The sequence below is a fragment of the Garra rufa genome, chromosome 3 (assembly GCF_049309525.1).
Source record: "Garra rufa chromosome 3, GarRuf1.0, whole genome shotgun sequence".
Classification (NCBI taxonomy): Eukaryota; Metazoa; Chordata; class Actinopteri; order Cypriniformes; family Cyprinidae; genus Garra; species Garra rufa.
In genome coordinates this window covers 8,082,024-8,095,336 of record NC_133363.1, presented here as the reverse complement: position 1 = coordinate 8,095,336, position 13,313 = coordinate 8,082,024, and the positions used below count along the sequence as shown (strand labels likewise).

General features: G+C 34.9%; 1 protein-coding gene across 1 annotated transcript; it reads left to right on the top strand.

The window, feature by feature from the left end:
- The first annotated feature begins 1,842 nt into the window (after positions 1-1,842).
- Positions 1,843-11,837, top strand: cyb5b (cytochrome b5 type B). The gene is made up of 5 exons (XM_073836828.1): positions 1,843-2,231; positions 5,847-5,975; positions 9,719-9,745; positions 9,875-9,906; positions 10,001-11,837. Exons 1-5 carry the CDS (start codon positions 2,043-2,045, stop codon positions 10,089-10,091), a joined length of 468 nt encoding a protein of 155 aa, XP_073692929.1. The 5' UTR covers positions 1,843-2,042; the 3' UTR covers positions 10,092-11,837.
- The last annotated feature ends 1,476 nt before the right edge of the window (positions 11,838-13,313 follow it).

Here is a 13,313-nt window from a genome sequence, read left to right as displayed (position 1 = left end):
CATATTAAAAACACCATTTGCTGAGTTTTCTCACCTGTTACTAATGAAACATTAAATTCTTCCAATCCCACTTTGTAATAACAGGAAATGCGCAAACTACGAGCCATTTCACAGATAAGACCAATTTTGAGTTCTCTGTTTTCCTTAAACAGATATCAGTAGAGCACATGGCACTCATCGCTACCTGATTAGATTTGCAAATGAAGGAGATCTGCTCTTTACCTAGCACGAAATGAAAACTCTGCAAAAGTCATTAGCAAAAGTCATTTGCTAGTTTTGGTTTCAGGGAAAAGACAAATGAGAATAAACAGAGCAAATGAATACTTCCTCCTCTCATCATAATGGTAGTTTCAACCCAATACTTGCTTGCTTTTAAAAACTAAATTCAGAGCAAAATGTAATAGCAAAATAAATACAAATTTTGATGGCAACCTGAAACCTTGATTTTTTTTTTTTTTTAATAGACAGGGGTGTATAGCTAACAGAATCTTTTAACTTAATTTTAGCATTATTTGGAGGTATTAAAGCTTGAATATGCCTATTAATGAGACTTGAATATTTAATCTCAATTATTTTATTTTAACATTTTACTCAATTTCACCTTTAAAGAAAAAGTTCACTTTCACAGAAATTTACAGATAATGTACTCACCCCTTGTAATCCAAGATGTTCATGTCTTTCTTTCTTCAGTCGTAAGGAAATTGTTTTTTGAGGAAAACATTTCAGGATTTCTCTCCATATAATGGACTTCTATGGTGCCCTCGAGATTGAACTTCCAAAATGCAGTTTAAATGTGGCTTCAATGTGGCAGCGGTTATTTTCTAAAAAAAAAAAAAAAGTATATAAGTAAAAGTATATAAATTGTAAATGTTTTTAGAAAATAACCAATCGTTTCACCAAATAAGACCCTTCTTCCTCAGCTGGGATCATTTAGAGGCCTTTGAAGCTGCATTTAAACTGCATTTTGGAAGTTCAAACTCGGGGACACCATAGTAGTCCATTATATGGAGAGAAATCCTGAAATGTTTTCCTCGAAAAACATAATTTCTTTATGACTGAAGAAAGAAAGACATGAAAATCTTGGATTTTTGAAGTTAATATTGAGAAAATCGCCTTTAAAGTTGTGCAAATTAAGTTCTTCGCATTGCATATTACTAGTCAAAAATTAAGTTTTGATATATTTATGGTTGGAAATATTACAAAATATCTTCATGAAACATAATTTGATCATTTTGACCCATACAATGTTTTTTTTTTTTTTTGGACATTGCAACAAAACCTGTGCTACTTAAGACTGGTCTTGTGGTCCAGGGTGAAATCATAATGATCTATCAAAAACTTTAAAACATTTGCACTCATTTTTTCAAAAGCTACTTAATAAAAGTTTGCTTAACTTTTATGTTTATAATAGATTGTTCCTCACATAGTAGAGAATTTCTTTGTTTTCATGCCTCTAATTAAATACAGCGAGCAATCCACTCACAAAATAATATACACACACACACACACACACACACACACACACACACACACACACACACACACACACACTCACACACACACACGCACACTCACACACACACACACACACACACACACACACACACACACACACACACACACACACACACACACACACACACACACATACACATACACATACACACACAAACAAAGACGTATTAAGGACTTTTCAGTATTAAGGACTTTTGGGGTTGTGTAACGTGAGACTAATGTGCGTGAAACATGCGTGTGACGTTAGACAGTCTCGTGATGATCTGCTCTTGATTCTGATTGGCTGCTACTGGATCCGTCACTGGCCGTGTGCCGAGTGAACTGTGCCCCGATTGGCTGGTTCGGTTCGACTGAATGGATTGGGTCATTTTTCGTGACTGGTGGTGAAATGGTGTGCCGGCTGGACAAGAACTGAACTGGCTAGGTTAGGTGTCTTAAACACAGCTTGAAGCAAAAAGGTTACAGGTAAAACCTGCGCACTGGTTTCCACTTAACTCCAGCGGAGAAGCGACTGAAACCGCGTGAATATGGGCGAAGGAACTGAGAGCTCAGTGAAAAGAGACAATCAGGACATGAAGGATGAAAATACTCGCACACCGGATGATAGCGGTGTGAAATATTACAGACGCGCGGAGGTTCAAGCTCACAACGTGAGCAAAGAAGCATGGCTCATCATTCACGATAAAGTTTACGATATCACAGATTTCATGGAGGAGGTAAGGGGGTTGGAGTTACATCATGTCCTCCACATCACACCTGATACAACTGCTTAACCATACAACACTAAATCCTGCAGGATTCTACTTTTTCTGTTGTTTATATATCTTAAGTACGGTCTAGGCTTATGCGTTTTTAGTTGGTGTGTCTTTAGACTCGAAAAACAAGCTGCTGACAAGATCATAATAGTTTCGGTGGCCCAATTAGTGAGTTAGCATAACAGTTACTAGATTCAGTGCAGTAAAAAACACTCTGAAGGGCTAAACGAGCTAACGTTAACTCTCTACGGAAATATTTATTATCCAAACATGTAACGTAGGAAGGCTCTGCATGGTTAGATATTAGCCACGTAACGTTAGCTGCTCGGCTAGCCTGACCATGCTGAGCTGTCATGTTGAAATGAACGATTCCCGCTGAGTTTCATCTCCGACACGTGATCAAAGTTGTATTTCCCTTCAAATCCTGTCTCTTGTTATTACGTTTAGAAGAAATATACAACCTACATTTCTTTGTTTTCATTTCTGTATGTCTGACGTAACTAACGTTACGGTGTTCTGTGAAACCCAGCAAGTCGGGAACTGAATCTTTTTTGAGAATCAAGAATCACTCGATTCCGATTCTATAATTAACAATATTTGAGTAATTTTGGGGAATTAATATTTTTAGTCCAAAAAAAAAAAAACGTTTAGATGCGGTATATATGCAGTTAAGACAACTGCACCCTTTATTAAAAAATACAAAATGTACAAAAACATGCTTAACTTGTTTGTTAAATAATGCCTTATTTATAAAATACGTATACATATTACAATTAAACTGTATAATGTTGTCATATAAACAACTAGTTACTACTAGCTTTAAGTACAACATAACAGTAACAGGTCTTTCGAGTTAGACTAGGACTAGGTGATCGTTTGTGAATCAGTAGAAGAGTCAGATTTTTCAATAATGGCTGCAATTAAGAAATGTTTAATTTAATGAAAAGGAGTCACTTGCTTGAGAATCGTCTGCTTGGACTTTATTTTGGTTCATCAAAAGAGAATCAGAATCTGAATTAAATAGAATGCAATAGTCGGCTTCCCAAAGTAAAAAGTCTTCATAGAAGAAACCCTTTTTTAGACGGATCTACTGACAAAAACTAAACCAATCCAATCATTAACTTTCTCTTTATTGACCACATGCACATGAAAGTGTGATATCAGTATTGAACAGCCAATCAAATGCCTTGAAACTGTGATTTAGTTCTTGCAAAATAGTTCCCACAGAAGAGATTCACTGCCAAAGATTCAAAGATTGAAAAAAAAAAGAAGAATTAAAACTAGGACTGCAAAACGATTAATCGCATTCAAATTGAAAGTTTATGTTTACATACTATATGTTTGTGTACTGTCTGTGTATATTTATTGTTTGTATATATATATATATATATAAATGCACACAAATATGTATTAAAAATGTATGTGTATTTATACTTGTATATAATATTTTAGTTATATATGTTTATATAGCATGTAGTACGTAAACATAAACATTTTTTTGTGAATATGATTCATCGTGATTATTTCTTTTAATACTTTAGATTTTTCAATCTTTTAATCTTTTTTTTTTTGTTACGTTTTTTTTAAGTAATTAAAGTTTTGCAGCCCTAAGTAAAACACATTTACACTGCAAGATGAAAAGAGTTCTCCATGAAAGGGGACAACTTAAAAATCTATTTTTTAAGTGTATGACTCTAAAGCGTATTTATTTAGCATTTTACCTGTGTATATATTTATTAATTAAACTAAAAGCTTAACAATAGCTAGTAAACTAAAATGGCTAGTGTAATGAATTAAAGGAATAATAATCATAAAAAAATAATTATAATGAACAATCAGCACTAAAACCCAGACTGTTATATTTAAAAGTGTTTTATGTAGTGCACTTTAATTTGGAGCAAACTTTATTGTCTCAGAGATGTGTTACTTTGCTCAAAGCTGATTTTCAGTTTGAGATCTCTAAAACAGAACATAACCTACTTCAGAGCAGGTTAGCCATTGAACGTAAGCCACTATGATGAACACCACTAAAACCAGAACCACTTTTTCATGGTGCCTAAAACCCAGTGTTGGTGCAAACTAACCTGAAACTTACCTGGCTAGCCAGAAAACCGGTTTTTCCAGTATAGGCCTTAGTTGAAAAACTACATTACCCATAATTCTGCAAACAAATCTCCACCAATCAAAGAATCATGATAAGCTAATTGCACCTGAAGAACAGCAGGCTTTTATGAAGCACTGCGAATGACACAAGAGAATCAGTTTTTCCATACTCTCAAACTATTTAAATACTTGTAAATATAGGCTATGTGTATTTTGCAGTAAACGTGAAATATAATTTTTCTGTATAATCAACATCTTTAAATCTCTATATATATCTGCACCACTTTAAATTTCATTCGCAATACTTCATGGGATTGTAGTTCTGTCCCCATTAAAGCTGTTAAGGACGCTATTTCCAAGTACACTGCCAGTCAAAAGTTTTTGAACAGTAAGATTTTTTTAATTTTTTTTTTTTTTAATAAGTCTCCTCTGCTCACCAAACCTGCATTTATTTGATTCAAAGTACAGCAAAAGTTGTTATATTTAGAAATATTTTTACTATTTAAAATAACTGTATTCTATTTAAGTATATTTTAGAATGTAATTTATTCCTGTGATCAAAGCTAAATTTGTAACATTTTGTTATTATTATTATCAATAATTAAAACAATAGTTCTTTTACTTAGGATTGTTTGGTGAATTGAAAGGGTGAGGGGGACTATTAATAGAAATTAATACTTTTATTTAACAAGGATGCTTTAAATTGATCAAAAGTGATGATAAACAAAAGATTTCTATTTCAGAAAAATGCTGTTCTTCTGAACTTTCTATTCATCAAAGAAACCCAGAAAGAATTCTGCTTAGCTGTTTTCAACATAATAATAAAAAAATTTTTTGAGCAGCAAATTAGAATATTAGAATGAGTTCTAAAGGATCATGTGACTGGAGTGATGATGCTAAAAAAATCAGATTTGAAATCACAGGAATAAATGACATTTTAAAATATATTTAAATAGAATACAGTTATTTTAAATGGTAAAAATATTTCAAAATTGTACTGTTTTTGCTGTACTTTGGATCGAATAAATGCAGGCTTGGTGAGCAGAAGAGATTTCTTTAAAAAACTCTACACACCTTACTGTTTAAAAACTTGACTGGTAGTGTGTGTGCATATGTTCTGATTTACCTGCTTGCTAGTTCATGGTTTATAAGTTTTTAATGATGGTTAAACCCTTATGAAAAAAAAATCATATCACACTCCAGTAACCGAAATTGCGTGGGCACTAATACACCACAAGAACCGGTTCTTAGATCCTAACCCTTGCATTAAAATATTTTTGTACAAAAGGCTTTCACAAAACTCTTGATGCTAGTTGCCAGAGTGAGATGCTTTCACACTATTGTGTAACATAATCTTGGAAACTGTAAAAAGAGATTAGAGGTTGAATGTTGTGCAACAGATGTCATCAGATATATGGAGGAGTGCAGCTGGTGTCCAGAGTATGTAAACCTTTGACGTCTTTTCTTCGACAGCATCCAGGAGGTGAAGAGGTTTTGCTGGAGCAAGCAGGTGCCGATGCAACAGAAAGCTTTGAGGATGTGGGTCATTCCACAGATGCCAGAGAGATGCTGCAGCAGTATTACATCGGGGAACTGCATATGGTAGTGCTTGCTGTTTTTTGTATAGGTTTATTAGTTTAAAGTTGAGCCAAGAAAGCATTTTGCTTCTTGTGCATGACATTTTAATGAAAATAATCACCTAGTCTAGGACTGCAACAAAAAATTATTTAATAATTGATATGTCTTTGATTAATCTCATTAAAAAAGCCTTATTATTATTATTATTATTAGTGCAGGAAAATATATATATACTGAAAATATGTACATGTGTATATTTATATTCATATTATACATAATACACGCAAATATATTATGAACACAAAATATTCGGATCCACACTTCAAAAATCGACCTGAAATAGTAGACCACCCAGGGACTTTTGGCATACTCCAACACAGGGACAACGACTGAAGTTGCAAACATGGTTTGCTTTATTTACAGTTGTGAGTAAATAAAAACAACCAACCATCAAAAGAAAGCAGAGATATATACAGTTATATACAATGTATATAAAAATAAAAGAAAGAAAAACAAACCACGGGAGGGAAGGAACACAAGCGGTGCTAAACCAAAGATAATAACAAAATCAAACACATGCTAAGCCTCTAAACTAACTGAAAATAAAAATAAAATAAAAGTCTTCAGCGTAACACACGCCCTAATTAATGCTATGCTTGCTAACAAACATACATACATTGAGTAGCACCCGCTTCTTACCTAAGGTGTCTATCAGTACAGAATCTGTGAATGGAATACTTCTGGGTTGTTAAAGCGTAGCTTAATTTGGATATAACTCAATAACAATCAAAGGCAAATTAGCAAACTACACACAACAAAGTACTAGGGCCACATACAAGGGGGTTAAATTAAAACCCGCCAACACAAAAGTCTCCAAGCCCCTCCTCTTCCTGTCCCTGAAGCAGCTTAAGTCACAGCTCACAGTCCATGATTGGTTCCAATGCAGCAACTCAACCAGCCAATTGCAACGACTACATTTGGAGGGAAAGCAGAGAACGAATAACAAAAGGAAGTGGGAGGGAACAACAGAAGCAAAACCCTTGACATGTAACAGTCTGCATTTAAAGTCAACACCAGAGGCGTTTAGTTAGGATTAAAGGGATAGTTCACCCAAAAATGAAAATTATTTTGAAAAGGTGACTTTGTTTCTTCAGTAGAATACAAACGAAGATTTTTAACTCAAACCGTTGCAGGCATATAATGGCAGTGAATGGGCAACAAACCGTTGAAAGTAAAAAACAAAAACAAAAAAACACTCACAGACAAATCCAAATTACACCCTGCGGTTCGTGACAATACATTGATGTCCTAAGACACGAAACAATTGGTTTTTGAGAGAAACTGAACAGAATTTGTATAATTTTTTACCTTTGATAGACAGCAATGTTCATCTGTCCTGAGCATGAGCTCAGCATCCGGCTCGTTGCATGTGTACGCGCTCTGGCGTAGTATACGCAAACGCCGGAAGGGGAAATCGGTGAACAGTCAACAGTCCTGGATGAGTTCGCGCAAGCAAACATAATCTTTTCACTTTAAATCTGTTTGAAAAATCAGGATAAACGCAAGTAATTACCATTTTGAATAACCGCTACACCCACAATCTCTGTGCTCTGTGTAAACAATGAGTGTCGTATACACGCGACACATCGCTTCTGGTGTTTGCCTATACTACGCCAGAGCGCGTACTAGGGCTGTGCGATATGGACAAAAGAAACCTGTCACGATTTTCTTGAACAGTATTGCGATTTCGATTTTAATCACGATTTTGACACAGACATGTTTTACAGTGTGAATCTAAAATATTTTTTTTAAAGGAAAACAATTAGATCTTTATCAAAGACCTGTAACATGTCTCTAAAGAAGGCAGAAAAAAAAATCACCTAGCAGGTGAAAAAAAGTTAGGAGCACCAAAAAAAATGTAGGCGCACCCAATTTCTTTTTAGTAATGCACTGATCTTGATTCTTCATGGCTGATTCTGACTGCAGATGTTTTACAAGCACATGATCAAAGTAGGCTACTCTTTCAATATTCAAAGCATGAGACTTGAATTTTTCAAGCATGATACAGAACTATAGACAACTGCACAATATATTTTTATAGTCCACATACTAATAACTGCCTAGATATTTTATGTAGCCTAATTTGCGCGCATTGAGGAGTCGCTCTCTAAACGCGGGATATTAAAATTGCTTTTGAATGCGCGTCCGCGTTTTACTTTTGGTTTCGTTTTAACGATCTCGCGAGACTCTCAAAGGCGCTGAGCGTGCATTCTACAATAAAAGAGATTATTGTAACAAAACCATTTGAAATATGAGAGGACACAAACAGGATTTTGAAAAGCATGTCCCCAGTGAAAATTACGCCCCTGTGTGAATGGAACTCTGCCGCTGAGTTATCATCTGATGTGGATGAATGCCGCGTTGTACAGTAACGTATATGGACACGGAGGCGCCAGAATTGTATCTGACAGAATGTACGCTATAGCACGAAATATATTATAGTTCTTCAAAAGCGGTTTGTTGAGACCTTTTATTTTTCACAATCGAAAGAGAGAATGGCGAACCTGTCACTGTATCAGCTCACAGCAGTCTGTGCAGTATTTAGCCTAGCGAAAGTTTTGTAAAGAAATGAAACCAAGTCGGACCACAACAGTTTCTCGCACTCGCACGAATGGTCCCAAATATAATTTCAGGTCACGCAGATTAAATTTTGGGAGCATATGCGACCAAAACGTTCACAGTTTCGAGCCCTGCCTAGTAAAGGTAGAACAGAATGTCTTTAGAACAGACCTATGGCAAAAAGTAAGTATGTGTGTGCGTATGCGCGTGCGTGTGTTTGAAAAAACAACAACCCAGACCACAGTGTCCCACATAAAAACAATTAGAACACTGACAGAGTCTAGCTGCTTTCTGCTAAGAAAACCAGCGTGACCATTTCTGGTTTCAAGCATGAACGTTGGCATGTTCTTGCTCTCTGTTTGGGAGCGCTGTGTTGTGATCAGTTCAAATAGCATGCTGCGGGAAAAGTATCAGTCGAGTGCGTGCTGTAAGGCGATTTAGAAATCGTGCATGTTCACATCGCGATTTCCATACGATTTCAATTAATCGCACAGCCCTAGCGCGTACACGTAATGTGCCGGATGCTGAGCTCGCATCAAAGGTAAATAATAATATAAATACTGTTCAGTTTCTCAAAAACCGATCGTTTTGTGTCTTAGGACATCAGTGTATCGTCACGAGCCGCAGGGTGTAATTTGGATTTGTCTGTGCATGTTTTTTTTTTACTTTGAAAGGTTTGGTGCCCATCCACTGCCATTATATGCCTAACAGACTGCAACGGTTTGAGTTAAAAATCTTTGTTTGTGTTCTGCTGAAGAAACAAAGTCACCTACATCTTGGATGCCCTGGGGGTAAGCAGATAAACATCACATTTTCATTTTTGGGTGAACTGTCTCTTTAAGACTTGGCTTTCTGCAGACCAGTCAAGTTCTTTCACACTGAGTGATTCAATCATTTCTCATTGAACCTCGCCTAATAGACAGAGGCATTATCATGATCGAATAGAAAAGGCTCCTGTCCAAACTGTTGCTGTAAAATTAGAAGCACGCAATTAACAAGAATATCATTATATGCTTAAACATTAGGATTTGTACCCATGGAAATGACTACAATAGTCAAACCTGTTCATTAGAATGGGGTGCCCCAATACTTTTGGCAATATAGTGTATTATGGATTAAAAACTTTAATGCCTATTTTTCTGTTTCAGGATGATCGAAAAAAAGAATCAAAAAAGGTAAATGTATATAAATATAAATACAAACCTACCTTGACCTTTGTAACTGATGCGTTAACATTTTGACTGTCATGTAAAAGTTGTTACGGTTTGTTAATGTTTGCTCGCTTTATCACTTTTCTCTTCTAGGAAGTTTACATCACAACTTCCAAAGACTCCAGGTAAGAATTCAGCCTATGTTCTGTGTAAACTACAGTACTCCTGTTTGGTTTGCTTGTTTTTTTTTTTTAAAAAGACTGTTTGTGTTTTACTCAGGTCATGGACCACCTGGTTAATTCCAGCCATAGCTGCTGTACTTGTGGGCGCCATGTACCGTTACTACATGTTGGAGCACAGATCCTCCTGAACTCTTGTGAATTTTGTCACCGGTATATATTTCTCTTGTCTGGAGGCCTTGACTTGTTCGATTGAGTGAGTCTTCAAGATCACTCTCTAAACTTCTGCTCATCCTTTTTTTTTCTGTAGTTTCCACTCAATTTCTATTTGGAAAAGGTCCAAAGCCCATTGGCTCACTTTTTCCTTTTTTTTTTTTTCTACGAGAATTCACAGTTCTGTTTAATCTGCAGGACTTAACCTGCAGCATTACCTGGTCACACATTCTGATATTGGATTGTCACGCTTTTTTACAAATGTACGTGGAAATGACTTCAACTCCTTTAAATTAATCTAGAGTGTAGTTGGAAAGATCAGGGCCCTTTGGGCCAGATTTTGTTTACTGGTTTTAATTTGCTGATCATTTTGACGAATCACATGTCCACAGCCTTCACATAGCTGCTAGTTGATGTTTGTCAGTGAATTGCCTTGGGTTTATTACCTAAGGATTTTGACCAAATGATTCAAGTGGAGTTGAAAGATACATCTTCAAGAGAATAGCATGGAGTCATGCTATTAAAAAGGAATTGCTGTTTTAAATACAACATGATTTAAAGGGATAGTTCTCCCAAAAATGAACCGTCAAACAGACAAGGATTTTCTTTATTGGGTGAACTATCCCTTTAAGGAAGACTCGAAAATATTGTCATAGTTTTAAATGTTGTCATATCACTTTTGCATGACTGTTGTCATTCAACATCAGACAACGTGCAATTGCTGAAATGTAGAATAGAGTTACAGTCATACAGTGCTTTAACGTTAGATATGTATGCTTTTTTCTTACAATGAAGATTTCTATAGTCTGGTACGTGTATCTGCAAACTTGAAATTGACTCCATTATTCAGCCTTTTTGTAATGATGCATTTGAGGGATGTTTAAATGTTTTTTCGGTGAGAACACATTAGTTTTGGGAAGTGTTTGATACTTGAACTGTTGTACAGCTTGTAGAGTACCTGTTCATATGTTCATTATGCATATGCTTCTCTAACGAATTGTTCTTAGCATTTCAAGCACTTGCATGTATATTCTAGCTCTACTGGCTTTAGCTAAAAGGACAGGTCATAAAAAAATCATTATATGCAAGTGTTGCCTTTAACATTCAATGTTCAAAAATAAGTAAACCAAAATGTCTACTTTTGTTTGCTTCTTTTCTGTACTTCTGTTATTAAATCTTGCATTTCTTTTCCAAAAAATAATGCATTTAAATAGTTTTCAATGCAACACACTGAGTCATTATTATGCATTTATATAGTCATATATAAATAATCTTTTGTTTTGATTTCTTGCCATGTGTCTTGTTAGTCATATTTGCCTTTTAAAATCATTTGACGTTCCTGCCCCAAGAATTGTGCAAATCAATTATTTTCAACGTGTTTAGCTTTGTCTAACAATTGATGTTCAGATGTTCATGTTTGTGTGCATTTTCTATGTATAGATATTGATGACATTGTCAGGTTTTCATTGGTTTACATATAATTTAATTGTAGTGGGGAAAAAACGTAGTCCTGAATCTGAAGCCCTATCTGCTCATTTAGTTCAACAACTAGAAAAGATCAAGCCCTTTTATTATTGCTAAGATACATGTCATGTATTTAATTAAAAATAATAATTTATCTGTCAGATTAGGACTATCTGTGGTATGTCATCGTGAATACGACTGATTTACTGAATCAGTGTGTGTTTGTTAAAGGTTTCAATAAATGATTCAAAATGCAAAAATATTTGTGCTGTAATCATTCTCTGTATGTTGTATTTTAAATTTTAGACAAAATTAGGGAGATGCATTTGAATTTAAAACAGGTATGTATTAATGCTAAAGCGTTTATGGATGGTTCAAAGTACAGACGTGTTTGACAGTGCATGTCTTGGGTGTTTTTTTCTGTATACTAATGAATGAAATTCATCAGGGTAAGACATGCAAGTATCTTCTGTAGATTCTGAATGGCAGTACTAAATGAAATAAATATAACATTTATGCAAAATAAGAAAAAAATACACATCTTCATTTGGTTCAAAAGTTTACACCCCTGGTTCTTAATGCATAGTTTTTCCTTCTGAAGCATCAGTGAGCATTTAAACCTTCTGTAATAGTTTCATGTGAGTCCCTCAGTTGTCCTCAGTGTCAAAAGATGGATCTCAAAATCACAAAAGTCGTTGTTGGAAAGGGTTCAAGTACACAGAAATGCTAAAAAAACTGACATTTTGTGGGACCTGAAGCTATTTACTGAAGAAAACCAGGCAGTTTAACTGTTCAGGACAAAGGATTTTTATAAATTCAACTATTGTTTTCTCTTGTGGACTATATGTGAACTTAACAAAGTACTAAGTACTAAAAAACTAAGTACTAAAAAAAAAACACGCATTTTGTATGATCCCTCTTATTTTGGTAAAATAATTAACATTTTGCAGATTCTCCAAGGTGTATGTAAACTTTTGAATTCAACTGTTTCTGTAAGAGCCTCTGCAGCATAGAAAAATAATAATTTGTGTGGTTCTGTGGTTTCAAACTTTTTTTTAAGAAAAGAAAAAAAAAGAATAAACAAGCACTTAGCTTGGTGTTATCACTACATTTTCAATAAGCTTCATAAATCTAAAACTTCATAAAAATCCAAAATTTTGCTGGTTAGGTGCATGGAAAAAGGAAAACAAATGTTAGATTATCTTGAGCAATTTTTGCTTATTAGTATGGATGAATTGGATCATCGAAGGTCAGCAGCAAAGACATCGGTTAAATTGATTAAATACATAAAGTTTATTTGTATTTAACATATTTAATTATTGCAGTAACGGGCATTACTTATTTGAAAAAAGGAACTTAGTTATTAGTTATAGTTATTGTCAATCAAAAAGTAATGCGTTACTTTACTAGTTACGTGGAAAAAATAATATTACGTATTATTACGTAACTTGCGTTACTTGTAATGCGTTACCCACCACTCTGCCAATAAACATATCATTTTGACAAATTCAACAGATTCGAGTCACAGATATGAACCAAATACTTCATCACAACCAGCATCTCCTTACCAACTCCCAAACTGTAGTTTCATAGTTTACAAACGTATTATACGTTTTTCTAATGCTGTGTGATTCAGATTGACTGAATCGTTTGCAAGAATCGGTTCACACGAGTGATTCATTCGGGAATCGGATGGGACGTCACCGAGACACCGACGACATCACTAGGCTGTGAAT